Consider the following 17,378-nt stretch of genomic DNA (forward strand, 5'->3'; position numbering starts at 1 on the left):
ATATCTAGCTATCTGCCTGCTCTAACAGTTGGATATAAAATAAAAACAAATTGTATTTTTATATGCCAGAAACAGTTATAAAATATAAATTTTAAAAGATATCATTCACAGTAGCAACAAAAAATATAAAGTACTTAAGAATAAATGAACAAGATGTGGAAGAATTCTGTTCCTGGCCATGATGTAGACAGAGACCACATCTTGCCTCTTGGCTGAAACAATTATCAAAAAAAAAAAAAAATGGACTGAATATATGAAACAACAGTTTTCAAAGCCCTGGGCATCAGGCAACAAAGGAGTAATCTCTGAGAAACAGGAAACAAATAAGGTGAAGCTTATGACTGCCCCAGCTTATCATCTTGAGAGTTTCCAGATGACAGTGAAGAGAACCATTTGGAGCCCAGAGGACACCCTGAGTTGAGAAGATGAGCTGGAGGACACCAAAGTGGCTAGAGTTTGCAGGTCAGAATAGTGGAAGAGAGAACGACATACAGTGAAACCTTGGGAGATTTACAGGTTCCCCTCAAGTACCCAACAGAATGCTGACTAGAGAAATATGTGAAAGACAAAACTTTCATTAAAAAGAAAGATAATGTGATTTCATTAAAATTAACTATGTTTCTTCAACAAAACACACAATCAAGAAAAAGACAAGTCACCTCACAGTGGAAAAAAAAATGTGACAATGAATATATGTATGTTCATGTATAACTGAAAAATTGTGCTCTATACTGGAATTTGACACAACATTTTAAAATGACTATAACTCAAAAACTGTTAAAAAAAAAAAAGAAAAAGAAAAAGACAAGTCACAAACTGGGTGAAGTTAGCCACATTAATGATATCTAGAATATATAAAGAACCCTCACAACTTGGTAATACAATATTATAAATCAACTATAATTCAATAAAAATAAAATAAAATAAAAAGAATCTCTACAACTGGACAAAAAAAAAAAAAGACAACCCAATAGAAATTTGGGCATAAGACATAAACAGACATTTTGCAAAAGAGAAAACTGGAATGGCCAATAAATTGATGCTCAATTTTATGATAAAGATTAGGATCACAATGAGAAACCATTTGGAACTACTAGAGGGTCATAAATTAAGAAGCCTTAAGCCTATAGAACAATAGGAGCTCTGATAACATTGCTGTTGGGAGTGAAGATTGACATAACCACTGTGAATGAACAATAGTGCCAGCCATATCAGTAAAGAAAGGATGCTGTGGCCATCAAGTCATCAGCTGTTACCATCACCCACGACAGTGAATGGAAGGAACTCAGGATACAGACAAGTAGGCAGCCCCGGGCTCTGCTGCCACCCACAACAGTGCACCCTGAGGGAAGTCAGGATGGAAAGAACAGGATGCTGGCCCTAGTTAGCTAGGTGCATATCAAAAGAATGATTTCAAGTGAGCCCAGAACTTTGCACCTTCCCATACAAAGAAAAGCATTAAATTCCTTAACTTGAGATATCCGGTTTTCTTTAATTGACAGTCATCTTTTGAGGTTCTGACTACCTAGTCTTTGTGGCAAAACCCCTATATGTCCTGGCGCCTCCCCTGCCACTTTGGAACAGTTTCTTAAAGCAATCTGAAAGGCTGCCTCCCAGGTTCGAGTCCTCAAAGTCTGCCGAATAAAACATAACTCTCAACTTATAGGTTGTGCATTTATTTCAGTCCACGCTACCTTGGAAAATAATTTGAATTTACATACACCCTGTGCTCCAGCAATTTCATGTCTAGGTAAGAGCCCTTAGACTTTTCAAACACCTGCATCAGGTGACGTTTAACAAGCAATACTGTTTATAATTGCAAAAATAAAACCAGGGAATAATCCAAATGTGCACAGCAAGAAATTGGATAAATTGTGGTAACTCGAAACAATGAAAGCAGTGGAACATACACATAACAAGTATAAATCCTACAAACAGTACTGAGAGAAAAAAAAGACAAGCTGTAGAAAAGTATATACAGTAAAATACCATTGTATAAAGCTCCAAAACAAGGGAAAATAACCATTACATTGTTTAGGCCAATGTATACATGTGATTTTGGTGAAAATCCTTTTAAAAAGAAAGAAAAGGAATGAAGAAATGATAATTACAACAATCAAGAGATTAGTTGCCTCTGGGGTGGAGTTACCTCTATGGAGAAGCATCCAGAAGGGCTACCCAGGGGACTTGAATGGTTTCTATTAATGTTCTGGTTCTTAAATTAGGTGGTACGTGGTTTACTTTTTATTCAGCCCTCCTATACAACTACTGCACTTCTGAAATAATACCAATACAAAATTTAGAAAAATTTGGGCACAAAATGGAATTTGTAAATAATGTCTTTTTTCCCCCCAAATATTCTCAATATAACATTAAAGAATAATTTAAAGAATTTAGCTCTTCTCTCCCTGTCTCCAAAACCAATACTGAATTATCTTCTATTATTCCAAAGACTATAAACAGTAGAGGCCAAGGAAACATCTTTTTTTTTGAGAGTTGTCATGGAATCAGATTTGCTGTAAAGAATAATTTATATTATGGACTGTCCAGCAGAAGAAATACAACATACACATACGTAAAATCAAGAATGTTCGTCTATACCACAACAATCACAAAAATACCATCAAAACGTTCACAGCAGCCAAAACAACCATTAGTGATTTTATTGAAGACTCATGAAATGATGATTAAAATGTACACTTGGAGGCACCCACACTGATTTACTACAGGGACGACCAAGCCCCCTCTTGAGGCTTCAGTTATATGTTACGCCGGACACTTCCCTTGAGAATGGAGCCAGGCCTCAGACCACTCAGCCACTGCTCTCAGGCGACTGATTACAGACAAGTGGCCTCCACTTCCATTATCCCAGCATCTCTCTAATGCGTTTCAACCACAAATGGGCCCTCGCTTCTTCCCTATCCCAGCTCCATCTTCATAAACTGTAACAGACAGACAGGAGTCCTCAGGGTACAGAATACTTCTTTCCAGAAAATTTTAAAAGAAAATGGGGAAAAGATGCATATGTACTCCTATGCATATGAGCTGCTATGGCAGAAAAATTCATCTGCAGATGTGCTCTGACTAGCCACATGCCAATCCACTTGTTATGCTGCAGTGACTGAAGTTTATGACTCTGTTTGAAGGCAGTGAGGAGTTGTGAGTCCATCCAAACCTGGAATCAGGGCTCTTTCCACTATACTAAGCTGGCACTTTAGCCCATAATTATAATAAAATATCTCAGATTTAGTGAAACCTCTAATTTTCTGAAATACTTTCTCTCACAGACTCTATGCTGGTCTCTAAGATTTGAATGGCAGGGAAGGGAGGAGAAAAATAACAAAATTTAAAGCGATAGTTTAACTAAGGGAGTTGATTACTGGGAGAGAAACAGGGTATTTTTATGATCCATAAAGTGGGGGAGGGGGGAACCTACCAGGGAGAAAATCATTAGGGGCAACAGCACAAAATCATGCCATAGGCCCCACATCAGTAACATCAGGACACACACAAGTGGGACCCAGAGGGAGCCAAAGCATTTAAATTTCATTTGAAACTTGCTCAGGGCCAGTTTTACGAGTATCTGGACGGCTGTTGGCAAGAACTTTCTAGGGAAGCGAAAGGGTTAGGTTTAAATCCTGAGGTCCAGTCAACATTAGAGCTACTTCCTGTTCCAGGAAGCACTAGGAGGAGAAGTCAACCGATTTTTTGTCTTACTTTGAACTCTGCCAATTCCTGCTGGTTTAGGGTAAAAAGATGCTGGAGCAGATGTTCTCCAGCACTCTTCACACTCAAGCCAAGAAAAAGATCTTTAACAATGCTGAGGTATCTTTTAAGTGCTTCTAAGAGCTTTAATACCATTTTGGGCAAGGGACAGAAAGCCTCAGAGAAACCATAAAACACAATCCATATGGCACCATAATATTGTTTTGTGCTGGGAATTCTGCCCTTAGACAAAACCACATAGTCATGAATACATAACTAACCACTTTCTGTGCCATCTAACAAAGACTGGGCTCTGCTGCAGAGCAGGGAGCGTCAGCCCCAAGGGAGAAAAGTGGCCAAGCCAACCATGGCAAGTGCTTCACCTCTGAACAACAGTGCAAATCCCAGCTGGGGAGAGTCCGCCTCGGAAAACAGATCTTGTTTGTAATGGCCTCATCTGAAGGGCTACTCAGCAAATACTCTGCAAACAAGTATCAGGCCACACTGCCTAAATGGTTAAGACAGCCGCTAGTATGTATACTATGGGCTAGAGGTCTCTACAAACTTCAAGGACCAAGATCAAGAGTCTCAGACAGAGTCTCTAAAGACATCTGACCTGCCATCTCTTATGATTACTTCCTGTGTGGCTGTGAAAGTTAACGGGATGAAGCCTTCGCTATCAGCACAGAGAAGGATCCAGTGGGAGCCTGCAAAGGAAAATAGACACATACGCAGTTTAGGATGTTTTATCTTATTCTATAAAGAAAAATATGACAAATATGATTTTTTTGAGAATGTAGTAGTTGACAATCTTAAACCTGATCATCACAAAACTTTAGAGAATGGGGAGATGAAAGGACTGTGTATAACTTAGGGTCAGGTTACATGGCAGGAAGGGGATGTTGATGAGTTAGGCATAGCTAAGGGACATATATTTTTACCCCATCTAGGCATTAATCACTCAGTGCTATGCATTTGAACTTGTGTGTGCATACATGTTAGAGGTTGTGTGTGGCATGCCCCTACCTTATCTACATGCTGTCCCACAGTTTCTCCAGAAACTATGTGAAGTTGGGAATAGTTACTCTATGGAGGAATCGTCTATATTCTTGAGATCCATACCAGCCTCTAGACACCCAAGGAGGCTGAGCTGACTAGAGCTAGACTAGAATGGTCCAGATAACCCTGAATGATTTGTTCCAGGTTAACATAGGGCCTTAGTATAACACATGCCTAGACCTTCTCTGGTTCTTTCGAGTCAACTGTGTCTCACCTTTTGACTCTGTATATTTTACTTCTGAAAATCTACACTTTCCAAAAACATGTAAAATATGCAGAGTTTTTATTAGAGTGTTATTTATGATAGTAAAAAATTGGAAACCACCTAAATGTCAAAGAAAATATGGCAAAGTAAAATACAGTATGAAGGGACTAAATCTTTCTCATCACAAGGAAAAAAAATTTTTCCTATTTCCTCAATTTTGCATCTACATGAGATGATTTTTACCAAACTTACTGTGGTAATCATTTCATGATGTATGTAAGCCAAATCATTATGCTGTACACCTTAAACTTATAAAGTGTTGCATGTCAATTATATCTCAATAAAACTGAAGAAAAAATACATGGTTCACCCCAGATGGAGTATTAATCCCACCCAGTAAAAATGACAATTATGAAGTCATATCATACATGCATGTGTCAAAAAAGAAAAGTGCTGATACTACAACTTTAAGGGGGAAAAAAATGAAACAAAATATTATATTCAGTGCAGCGACTACCAAAGAATGAGGCATAAGAAAACCACCACCATCTCCATCAGATGGAAATCAGGCAGCACTCAGTCGTTTGCCATCAAGAAGTGTCCTTCACATCCATATGTTTGCTGCATATTATAATGACAACTCCTTGAAGAAATATTCTGCAATGCTATGATCTCTATGTTTTAGTGCCATGGATATATAAATATATTGCTCTATTCTAGTTTTTTCATGTGTCCACTTAGGTTTTCCAGCTAGATTGTAAGTTCCTTAGGGCAGAACCCGTATTTTCCATGTGTTTTGGAACCTATAACAGGCCTGGGTATACAGTAGGCAATTTAATAATACTTTTTAACGATCTAAGGAATCACTGATGGTTGGTACACTTCATTTTCATTACCAGTGAAAAGTTACAAAACAGAGGAAGGGGGTGTTGGGTAGAGTCAATTTCTCAATTTTACCTACCATGCAGCATTTCAATAAGTGATAGGCCAAAAGTCTCCTGAAGTGTACTGAGTCTTAATTTGCCATTGCAGAGAAGGACATCTCTTTTTCCAACAACAGGACCTACAAAACAAGACTTCTTCAAAAATAAAAATTAAAGTCATTAAACTGATTGCAGAATCAATGGCATTAACATTCCTAAGAATTCCTATTCTATTCCTAAGAACAGAACGCATAGTTTTAAAAATCCTTCTCTATTAGCACTATCAACTAGACTTCAGTTTTAAATAAGGAGCTTTTTGCTGCATTATTTAACATAACTAAAGAATCTGATAAAACACAACTCCTAACCCCAATTTCCTTTTCGTTTTGCTCTGCTCTTTCTCCAGGGTCTGTCTTTATTGCTACTTACTGGCTTTCCTAGGATATGACTAATAACACTATAGGATGATGGATGGCAGCCTGAGAGACACAATCTCATGGTGAGGAACAACTGCTTGGCTGTTTTAGGTATAGGCATACCTTAGAGATACTGCGCGTGCAGTTCCAGATCACCAAAATAAAGCAAATATTGCAATAAAGTAAGCCACAAGCATTTTTGGTTTCCCAGTGCAAATAAAAGTTACGTCTGTGCTATGCTATAGTCCATTTAAGTGTGCAACTGCATTATGTCTCATAAAACAATGTACATACATTAATTTAAAAATGCTTTCTTGCTTAAAAATGCTACTTATCATCTGATAATCCAGAGTTGCCAAAACCCTTCAATTTGTAAAAAACACAATATCTGCAAAGCACAATAAAATGAAGTATGCCTGTATAACTAAGAAACTTTGTGTTTTCTTTATTAGGGAAAAAGTTCCAAGAAAGACTGCCCTAAGTAGTAGAGTAGCAGAGAATTTGCATAAATAAAATAAACAAACTGTGGTAAATCCACTTAGTTGAGAAAAAAGTATAAGTGAAAGTGATGTTTAAATTCTAAAAAGTCATTAAAAATTAACTCATCTTTTAAAATGGTTTCAAATATCCCTAGAGAAAGAAAATATAAAACATCTATTGCTCTAATTTAAGATACATGGAGTCCAAAAGTATATCCACAGAACACAAGAGTAAGAAAACCTTCTAATTCTATATTAGTTGAAGCAATATCTTCATGTAAGCATTTTTTAAAGTTTTACACGTTGTATGTCTAACATTTTCTTGTTAAAATTATCACTACTCATTTTCTGACTGCTAAGAAATTATTAAATAATAAAAAATAATTTCAACAATAAAAGGTAAATGTGGTAGAATGAAAAACTCAAAAGGTAAGTCTACTATGTAGTAACATTCTAAAAGATGTCACATGAATAAACTGTATTGGCCATAAGCAACTAATCATTTATTTTAACTCATATAAAATGGGGCTTCTGAAAGTATAGGGGAAACTTCATTGCTTTTGATTATTTTGCTTTCTTTTCTTGGAATATGTGTTCAATATTAAAAAGTAAAACAGAAATTTATAATGCAGATAGTAAAGTCCCCAAAATTCTACCCTCCAGAGGTACTTACCGATAACAGTTTGGTTGGATTAGTTCATTATAAACTGAGAAGCTGAGGAATTGAAAGGTAAAAAAAAACCCACGTCTTCTTACTTTAAAAAAATGCAGAATTTCATATTTACAAATGTTTAAAACATATATTGTTTGATAAAATAATGTATGTAAATAAAAATAAAATCAAACAATTAGGTATTGTATTTTAGATTAACAAAAGTTTTAGTAAATGCATAGAAAAAAATGGAATAAATATTTCCTTTACTAACTACATCTGTGGTTTTCTCTAAGGGTTGGGTTATGAAGAATTTTCACTTTCAACATTAAATATTCTTTTATTGGTTAAATTTTTCTTCAATGAGCATATTTTACTTCTGTAATGAGGGGAAAATAATACTATGCAGCTGTAAAAAAAAAAAAAAAAAGAAGAGCTCTGTGTGCTGATACAGAGTTCTTGAGAATATATTACCCAGTGGAACATGATGCAGAATACTGTATATAGTACTTTACCTTTTGTGTAACAAAAGGAAAAACAAAAATATATAACAAGACCTGCTAATATCTGCATAGAGAAATAAAAATGAAAATGGTTACTTATGGGAGGTGAGGGGAACAGGATGAACAGAGATGGGGTGACAGTAAGACTTCTCAGTATACAGCTTTCTATTAAAATAATGTTTTGCTTTTCTAAACCAAGTAAATGAATTACCTATTCAAAAAGAGAAAGAACAAGGGAAAAAAGAAAAAAAAATCTGAAAAATCATGGAGGGAAAAAAATCCAAACTAGATTTCACATTTATAAGTACTATAATTTTTTAAAACAAAAATTTTATTTACTGAAAATACACAGAAAACTTCATGGAGTTACATAAAACCATTTAAATGTCTATTCTGGCTGAAGACAATGTGGGAAAAATGCTCTTCAAAAATCTAGAATTGAGATGTTAAATGTTTTAAGTATCTATTTCAATTAGCTTTGATACATGATACAACTAAGATCCCTAACATGGTTGTGAAATTAACTTAAAAAAATTTTAAGTGATTTAACTGATTTTTAACTGATTTATTTGTGATTTAACTGGTTTTTGGGGACAATTTAGGAATCTGAATAAGGACTAGGTATTAGATGATATTAAGTAATTATTATTAATGTTATCAAGTATGATAATAGTACTGTGATAATTAAAGAACATGTGCTTACACTTTAGAATAGCATCCCAATATACTTCTGGGTGAAATACCATGATGTCTCTACTTAAAAAAATATTTTAGAAAACAAAAACAACAAAAAGGAAACAATTATGGCAAAATATTAACAATTGTTAAATCCAGGTGATACACATAGATAGGGTTTCATCTTGTAGTCTTCCTATATGTTTACAACTTTTCATAATAAAAAACACATTTTACTACATGTTTGAAATTTTTATAATAAAAATATTTAGTTCAGTTTTAAGTATTCTTTGGTTCTTTTAAAAACCTACATCCTTGAGTCAAACAGTAGTTTATGAAAAAACTAAAGTATCTCTTTTTGACTATTATTTAAATAGCAATTTACATATTATTTATTATTGATTTCCACACCAACATTCTGCAAATATCTTTTAAAACGAAGATATGTAAGTCTGCCATAATCAAATCAGTGTGGTATTATTAAAGTTCTAGGTAAAGAGATCAGCATTACAGTAGCTGCAGCAAGAAGAATCCACAATTAGATCCCAGGATCTACAAGTTTACACGACAAATGTGGTAGATCAAGTTCAGTGAGATAAAGATGGATGTTGGTAGCACAACTGGTTATCTAACTCTTGGAAAATTTTAATTAAAGTTTAGAAACTTAAATGTAAAAACTAATATAATAAAATAACGCAAGAAAATCTAGACTATTACATATATATCAGTTTCTACAATATACAAAAACCTCTTGTAAACTGCTAACTCAACAGGAAAAAATGAACAACAGGTAATTCACATTCAATTGGCCAAAAAAATGAACACATACTCAAATTCACTAACAACAAAGGAAATACAAATTAATAGAAGTGAAATGCCACTTCACACTCATCAGATTGGTGAGGATGTGAGGGACAGGACAGTCCCATAGGATGCTGATGGGCATGTGATGATGCATTGTTTAGTAAAAAATCTGTGAAAGGCAATCTGGCAACTCTATTAGAAGTAGAAACATCTCTCTCTCTCCCTCTCTCCCTCCTCTCTCTCTCTCTCTCTATCTCTCTCTATACATATATATATACACACATAGTCTTCAAATTTGTACTTCCACTTTCTGGGAACCAAGCCAACCAAAATAAAAGTATGAGTATAAATAGATACATACAAGAATACTATTGCAGCACTATTCAGAGTGGCTTAGAACTGAAAACAAAGTGAGTGTCCATCAACAAGGGAACGGCTGAATAAACAGCACACTCTCAGCATGAAGTAAAGAATGCACCTTATGACCCCATTCCTGTAAAACAATGACAAAATCACCACTAACACCCCTCCACATAATATATCTATGTATACAAAGCTCTGTGTAAGATTATATGAGTGTGAAGTGAAATACAGAAGGCTCCACATAGAGCTGTTAGTTAAAGAGGGGTTCCAGAAAGGAGGAGCAGGGTCAAGTTCAATGGGGAAGGAAAGTGTTCATGATAAAAGCAGATATGATGTGGTCCTATTTATGTAATATTTTATGTTTGCATATGCAGGCATAAATAGAAGCATTAAAAATTTTTAATCACTATAACCTTTCTTATAAATGGAAGAGTGTCTGCAAGTGCATAAGGAAAAGGTTTTCACAATGAAACAGCATGATTTAAAATTATTTTTCTAAATATAGACACCAGAATGAGTACAATCATTCATGTTTTCACACCACGCACATGATAAAATCACAGTGTACACTGGTACATGTGCCCATCTGGATGGCAGGCCACCAACATGGAAAGGTATAAGAACTTGCCTGAATATAGCATGCCCAGGTCAGTGAAGTTCAATTACAACACCATCTTCCTCATCAATAAATTTCTCTTGCAGCAAGCACCCACTGGCAGCAGGAGCCAGTGGTAGCTCCTCAAAGGGGAAGTTACCTGGCAAGTGATGTGAACATACGGTAGATCCGGAGAGAGTGGATACGAAGGAGAGGATTTCTTTCCATTCTGTAGAGAGTCTGTGAGCTCAGAAAGACATTGCTGCACTTCATTTAGGTTCCTGGATAAAACTTTCAGTTCTTTAGACAGCTTATAAATTTCCTTTTCCCTTTGTAAGTTAGTAGGTTCTGGGGTCTTGGTGTGGTCTGGAGTGCCGCTGGGTCTGGGCAGTGTTACTGGCTGGTTAACAGGTCCGGCACCTGCAGTTTCTAGGGCTGTGGAGCCATCACAGATACTGGATGGAGGACTTTTGATTTCTTTAATAAGGGTTCTTCCAGGATTCCTACTTGGATTGCTGCTATTAGCTGTTAACAAGAGCCCTCCATTTTGGTGATAAAAATCTGGGGAAAGACTTTCAATTAGCTTTTTATTTGCTTGGTTTAACACAGTACTGAGAGCAGAGTAACCACTCTGGTTTTCACTCAACGTCACTGGAGATTCTTCTTCCAACATCACTTCTCTAACAATCAAACGAAGGATATACTGATCAGACTTTGAAGAAGGAAGAAATGCTGAATCAGTGGGTTTTTGTTCTCCTACCAAAATTAATAATAATTTATCTGTCAAGAAACATATGCCTTTTGGTCTTTCATTACTCTCTAACTGAATCTGCCGGATGTTTGGCATAAATGATGGAATGACAGAATAGATAAAAATTGTATTATACGTATTGGAAGCCACTGCGACTACCTGTGCTTTAAGACTAAATGCTATCAGATCAGGAACCAGAATGCCTGGAATGGTGACTTTCCTGTTCTGCGTAACCTCTTTCTCAAAGTTCAAGAAGACCAAATGTGAAGAATCCAGGCCAGTTCCCGTCAAATAGTCCTTTTTTCTTAGACAAATAAGAGAACTACCCTCAGATTTAGATCTGCTGAAGTGTATATGAGTTAGATCCAGAAGATCAGAAAAGGATGAAGAAAAGGGAGAAACCGGTGTTTCAGAACTTGATTCAGAAGCGACTGCGTCGTTATCCACAGAGGAAACTTCATCAGTAACTGGTAAAGTATATGAACAAGTGTCTTCACCACTAGGGGCAACGTCAAAGGTTCCAGATGCATTTAAGCCACAAATCTTACCTAGTGGAAGCTCAGTGGCTATAGCAACCTCTGAGTTCACAGTGGCTCCGATGGAGCACACGTGGCTGTCCACATCAAACACTGGGCAGAAGGAGCACCTGTGAAGAGCCTTCTGAGCACTGTCCCAAATATAAGAATGCAGGCTGCTGCCTACTGCCACCACCAGCATCTGGCCATTCTGGGTCCAACACGCACAGTGAATGAGGCCTTGGGTGTTGAGGTCCACTTTTACCTGGGAACTGTTGCAGTGGACATTATGGAAAACGGAGACATCCTGTGCAGTCAACACAGTCAGGACAGCAATTTTTGGGTGCCACACACAGCCCTGGGGAAGGACAGGGAGTGACTGTCTTATCTCACAGTTCTGAGCCATCAGCCATTTGCCTGTATCCGAGGTGCTAGGACACAGTTGCCACACAATGACATGCTTCTTGTGCTGGACAGCGAGCAGAGCAGGTGTATCAGCTGTACCAGGTGGGGCCCAGGACACCCCATACACATGTTCAAATTGTCCAATGACCTTTGAGTCTCCAAACGTGGCCTCTCCACTCTGAACCTGTAAGTCAGTCAGGACTACCTGATTTCCATCAGTCCAGGCAAGGCCGTGAATTGGGTGTATTGCTTGATACAATGCATTCAGTCCAGTCCTGAGAAGTCTTCCTTTTCCCAACTCCATCCTTTCTGATAAAGGTTATCTGAAATAATTATGAAGGAAAGTTATACCATGAGAATATAATTAGACAAATTCAAAATGTAGAACATTTTACCAGACAATGGCTTAGCCCTTCCACAAGTCATTACTGTGAGGGGATAAAAGGATGGAAGGAATGTAACAGATTAAAAGACAGCCTGGCAGTGCTTAGAAATTATTGTTCCTGCAAAATAAGGTCAAACTTTTGAAGCCAAATGACTACACTGTTTCAGTGAAATTTTAATAAAGAGAATGAAATTTCAGATTTTTTTCTTGTTGTTCCACAGGTTCACTCTATGATCACCTCTGCAGAATACTGATTTTTATTCAATTTATGGAGCCAAATGTATATTCTGGACACCTCTAGTTCAAACTTCTCTGATCACAGAACTGGAATACTGAAAAACAGCAATATAGACAAAACAATAATAATGCTTATAGTAATAGTTCTTGGTTCAAAATTCCAAGCCACTCATAGGAAAGCAGGTAAACAAGCAAAAAATGTACACTCTGAATACTAACCCCATGTCTCTTTAAGTTACTGTAATCATAATTTTTGAATGTAGCGTCACTATGATGCTATAATTAATTAGAGAGAGCCAATAAAATATGCAAGATGCACGTAAGGCCTGAAATGAGTCAACTCATCACAGAGTTGATCAACACAGTAGACGGCTGCCTCAAATTCTTTTGTAAATAGAGCACATAACAATTACAAGTATATAATAAGATCATACGTGTGCCTAAAGATTACAATTGTATAAAATTAAATGCCAAAGCCTAATTACAAAATGCACTATGTGATAAACTACAAGGTCCTACTGTATAGCACAGGAAATTATATTCAATACCTGATAATAATCTATAATGAAAAAGTATGAAAAGGAATATATATACATATATATATAACCGAATCATGCTATACACCAGAATTACGCTAACACGACATTGCAAACAGACTATACTTCAATTTAAAAAAATGCACCATGTTATTTGAGTCATATTTTTTATTGCAATTAAGGATCTGAGATGTTTGAAAAGAATCTTTTTAAAGCTTTCAAATATCTTTCTTTCACATATACTTTTCCTTTAGACTGCTCATATCTGACTCCTTGTCAGTATGCTTTATTTCACTTTATTCTCAACACTAAAGGGAAAGCAAAAGGTAAGACTTGAATTCCCATTTGTCACCAAATTAAAATATGGTAGAACCTTACTAACTTCCATCAATTTCAATGGTAAAATTTTACTGTTAGCCTTTCTGTGAAATGTTGAGACATGCCAAAACAAAGGAAATCAGGATGACAGTTACTGAATATGCAAAAACAGACCATACTCTATAAATACACCCAGATACTACCTGAACTTGCCAAAGGAAATGAGGGAATAAACATGTCCAGCATGTGCCACACTTAGTGCTGGTCACCTAGAATCTGATATGATCCTTGTAATAGTCTTATAAGGATGGCATTCTTACTCTTATTTGAGAGACAACAAAGTTGAAGCTCTAAAAAGAGACTAACCTTTCACATCTTACAACAAAACACCTTCCAGATAAAGATCCAAATGTGTAAAACAAAAACATAACAGATTTAAAAGAAAGACTTTCGACAGAACTATAGAAACACTCAAACACATACACATATATGGATTTACTGTAGCGTCTTTTGTATTAGAAAAACCCAAATGTACATCAATATGGAAGCAGTTAAATAAAAATAAAGAAGCTCCATGAGTACTGATATGAAAAAAATCTTTCCTCGCAAAAAATGCAGTGAAATTCACAAAGTAACATGTCTAGTATGCTCCTATTTATGGAAAAAAATCCACCTCTGTATGTCTATATACATGTGTGTTCGTGTACACTTACATAAAGATGCAGAAAAGGATCAGAAATGACACATACCAAAGTGTTCATAGTACATACTGAGATGCAGTGAGGTGGTGTAAGAAAGACACTGGGATACTTCTGCATTTTTTGGGAAAAATTGCTTTTATAATATGTATGTATTCAAATAGTCCTTTTGTAATTGAAAAAAGGAAACATTTAAATGTAAAAAAATACTTACTTTATAAAAAGCTGTTATAAGCCAGATAAAAAGACAAAACACGCTAAATTTTAAAGTGGACAAAGATAACCAACAGGCAATTTACAAAATAATATGATGATCAAAAAGTATATTCTAAGTGATGTTTAAGCTTGTTAATTATCATAAAGGATTGTCTAAACTTGCAGCGTCCATTTCTTCATCCATTCTCTTCTTAATCCACCGCAAACTGACACCATTTCTACCTCTTCTCTAGAACAACTCTCACCAACTCATCAGTGCCATCCACCTCACAGAATCCAATGGACATTTTTCGATCTTGTAATACTGACTCCTAACTAAAGACAGAACCTGAGAAATTGCCTTCAGACTCTAAATTCAAAGAAATGTATTCTCCACCAAACTGGCAGATTTGCTTTTAACTTATCTGCAAATTATTTCTCATATCTCTTTGCTACCATTGTCCCTGCTCTTAGAATCTTTTACTAAGACGGAATGGTCTGTTATACTTCTACACATGATGTCAGATTAAGTGGTTCGGCAGTGACTTGCTAAATGAAGAAACATCTCCTCTGTCATTACTAATAACAAAAACTGCCATCTCAAACCTACTGGTCTTGTATAAGATAATATGTTTTTTCCTAATATCTACTTATGTACTTTTAAAAGACTATTGATAAATAATGCATGATGTATTTTCCTGGGCAGAGAAAATCCCTAATGGGCCAATTGTATCAAAGGCAATTTATATGATATGTTTTAGGCCACCCAAGTCAGTCTAATGTCATTAAGAGTGTGTATGGCCAGGAGTAACAGAAGGTAAGGGATAAATGTCCCTTGTGAATAAGGGAAAAATAAATGATAATAAAGTTACTGAGATTTTTAGAAGAATTAACTTTAATATTCTCATCTTTAAATCACAAGAAGAAATTCGGCCTATTTCCCTCAAAATCCTAATAATTACAAAAATCTGTTCTAATTCTTTCATTTCTACTCCATTTCCTTTCTACTGCATTATTAGTCCAGGTCCTGAGCACCTCTTCCTTTTCAGTAGGGTAGGACAAGGAGAAGTCCTCTTCATACCAGTCTCTTCTTTCCCACAGAGCCAGGACTCTGTATGTTGGGTAGAATTATCTGGAGAAAAGTCACAGCTCTGGTCATTTTGCATTTCTGCTCAAATGCCTTTGATAAGTCTCCACAGTCTATGCATATAAAAGTTCTTCCAAAATGTTTCAGCAAAGCATTGAAGGCCGTAAAGTGTCCTATATTGCTAGACCTTTCCAGCCTTATCCCCCTGATCATAAAGGGCCTGCTGAGGAATTTGGAATTTAGAGGAACCAGCACGCATTTATGCAACAATGTGCAGAATGGACCAGAGAAAGTAGGAAGCTGACAAGTTTAATAAGGGACCAGGAAATAGTTTGAATGTTACTATGAGAAAGTAAGCCAAGTCTGTAGCTACTTCAGTAGAGAAAGAGGGTCAGATTCAAGAGGTATTTCTAAGACAGATGAAACAGACATCAAGTAGGATGAGCAGTGAGGAAGGAGAATTAAGGATAACATGGGAAATTGTTGAACCATTTAACAGAGATAGAGGGCAAAATATGCTTCAAAGGTAAGAACAGTGTGTAGTGTGTAACAAATTTAGTATTAAATGTGCTTCATTTGTCTATAGGGTAGAACTGCACCTTAGGCAGTCACAGGTAAACATTTGGGGGTCACTATCATAGAGTCTGTAAAGTTACAAGAGAGCCAAGAGGACAAAGGCTGAAATGGCCTTCAGGTGTTCTCCAATTATTTTGTATATTTTTAAATATTTACATTTTGCTTGAAGCTAACTGTGTATCTCCTGGTCTCAATCCTCAGACTATAATATTTCTCAAATCAGGGGCCCTGGGTGTTTTACAGAGAGAAAGGCTGACTGTATTAGTTCAGGGGGGAGATGGTCAGAACCAGGACCTGGTGCTCAGTCTATGCCCATTTAATTCTTCTGTTTTTAATCTTCTTTAAAAACAACTCACAGTGAGAATCTAGGGGCTTAGGTGAATTGGAGCACTTACAGTAGGTTTAAATAGAGTTCCATATTTTGCAATTTGTTTTTCTAAGTTTATTGTGTTTTCACTATAAAATAATTCCAAGTTCTTTACACTTATTATTGTTTTAAATTAAAACACAAGAAAGGTAAAAAGGTAAATTCACAAAAAACTATTCATCAAAGAAAATTATGACTACATCCCTTCAGCCTTTTTTCTATGCAGTTTTAAACTTTTTCAATCATACTGTACAATTTCGTATCACGATTTTTTCACTTCACATATATTACCAGTTTCCCAAGTTACTTAAAAGTTTTATTAATTACTTTTAGGAGCCACTTAATATTCACTTTTCCTCACTGTTGAGGAAGTTCCATAATTTTCCCTCACTGGTGAGATACCAGGTTATGGCCAAATTCATCCTTCTATAAATAACGTTGTGATAAAGGTGTTTACGTATAAAGCACGTTCTTCATTTTGAATAGCAGACTTAGGACATATACCTATATATAGGAGTGTCACTCGTGACACAGAGAATATATTCACTGATATAAACTCACCCACCCCCTGCTCGTCCGCATCCACCAGCCCCTCGCACGCGGCCCCCTACCAATTCTCCCCATCCTCTCCGCACACCTGTGACACATCCTCTTTCCTCCCCACCCCCAAAGTACCGATCCCTCCACTACCCTCCCCGCCCACCTCAGCCTCCCCAAACCGGCCAGACCAGACAGCAGTGGAGACAAAATACCTTTGGCCTCACAGCCCCACAGAAAATCAGTCTCCCGGAGTCCGCCGGGGCTCACGCACCGCGGATCTGAAGCCGTAAGCGAGTACCGGAAGCATCGGCTCCCAGGCCCCTGATAGGTGAGCGGTGGCTGGCAAGCTCGGCAATGCCTCGGCCTATTGGCTTTTATATATGTCCGTT

At 36.5% G+C, this 17,378-nt stretch overlaps 1 protein-coding gene across 4 annotated transcripts; it reads right to left on the reverse strand.

Annotated features, from left to right (window-relative positions):
- Positions 1-1,660: 1,660 nt before the first annotated feature.
- Positions 1,661-17,326, reverse strand: WDCP (WD repeat and coiled coil containing). 4 transcript variants are annotated; one of them, XM_006192718.3, is made up of 5 exons: positions 17,202-17,326; positions 10,540-12,373; positions 5,931-6,048; positions 4,322-4,412; positions 1,661-2,942 (listed from the first exon to the last, which is right to left on the reverse strand). In XM_006192718.3, exons 2-5 carry the CDS (start codon positions 12,352-12,354, stop codon positions 2,936-2,938), a joined length of 2,031 nt encoding a protein of 676 aa, XP_006192780.2. In that variant the 5' UTR covers positions 12,355-12,373; positions 17,202-17,326; the 3' UTR covers positions 1,661-2,935. The 4 variants fall into 4 exon arrangements, 3 of the variants coding, with proteins under 3 accessions (XP_006192780.2, XP_014421518.1, XP_032353010.1); XM_014566032.2 differs by having other exon boundaries at positions 1,661-4,412; XR_004326179.1 differs by lacking the exons at positions 1,661-2,942; positions 4,322-4,412 and adding an exon at positions 9,783-9,914.
- Positions 17,327-17,378: the final 52 nt, after the last annotated feature.

The sequence above is a fragment of the Camelus ferus genome, chromosome 15 (assembly GCF_009834535.1).
Source record: "Camelus ferus isolate YT-003-E chromosome 15, BCGSAC_Cfer_1.0, whole genome shotgun sequence".
Taxonomy (NCBI): Eukaryota; Metazoa; Chordata; class Mammalia; order Artiodactyla; family Camelidae; genus Camelus; species Camelus ferus.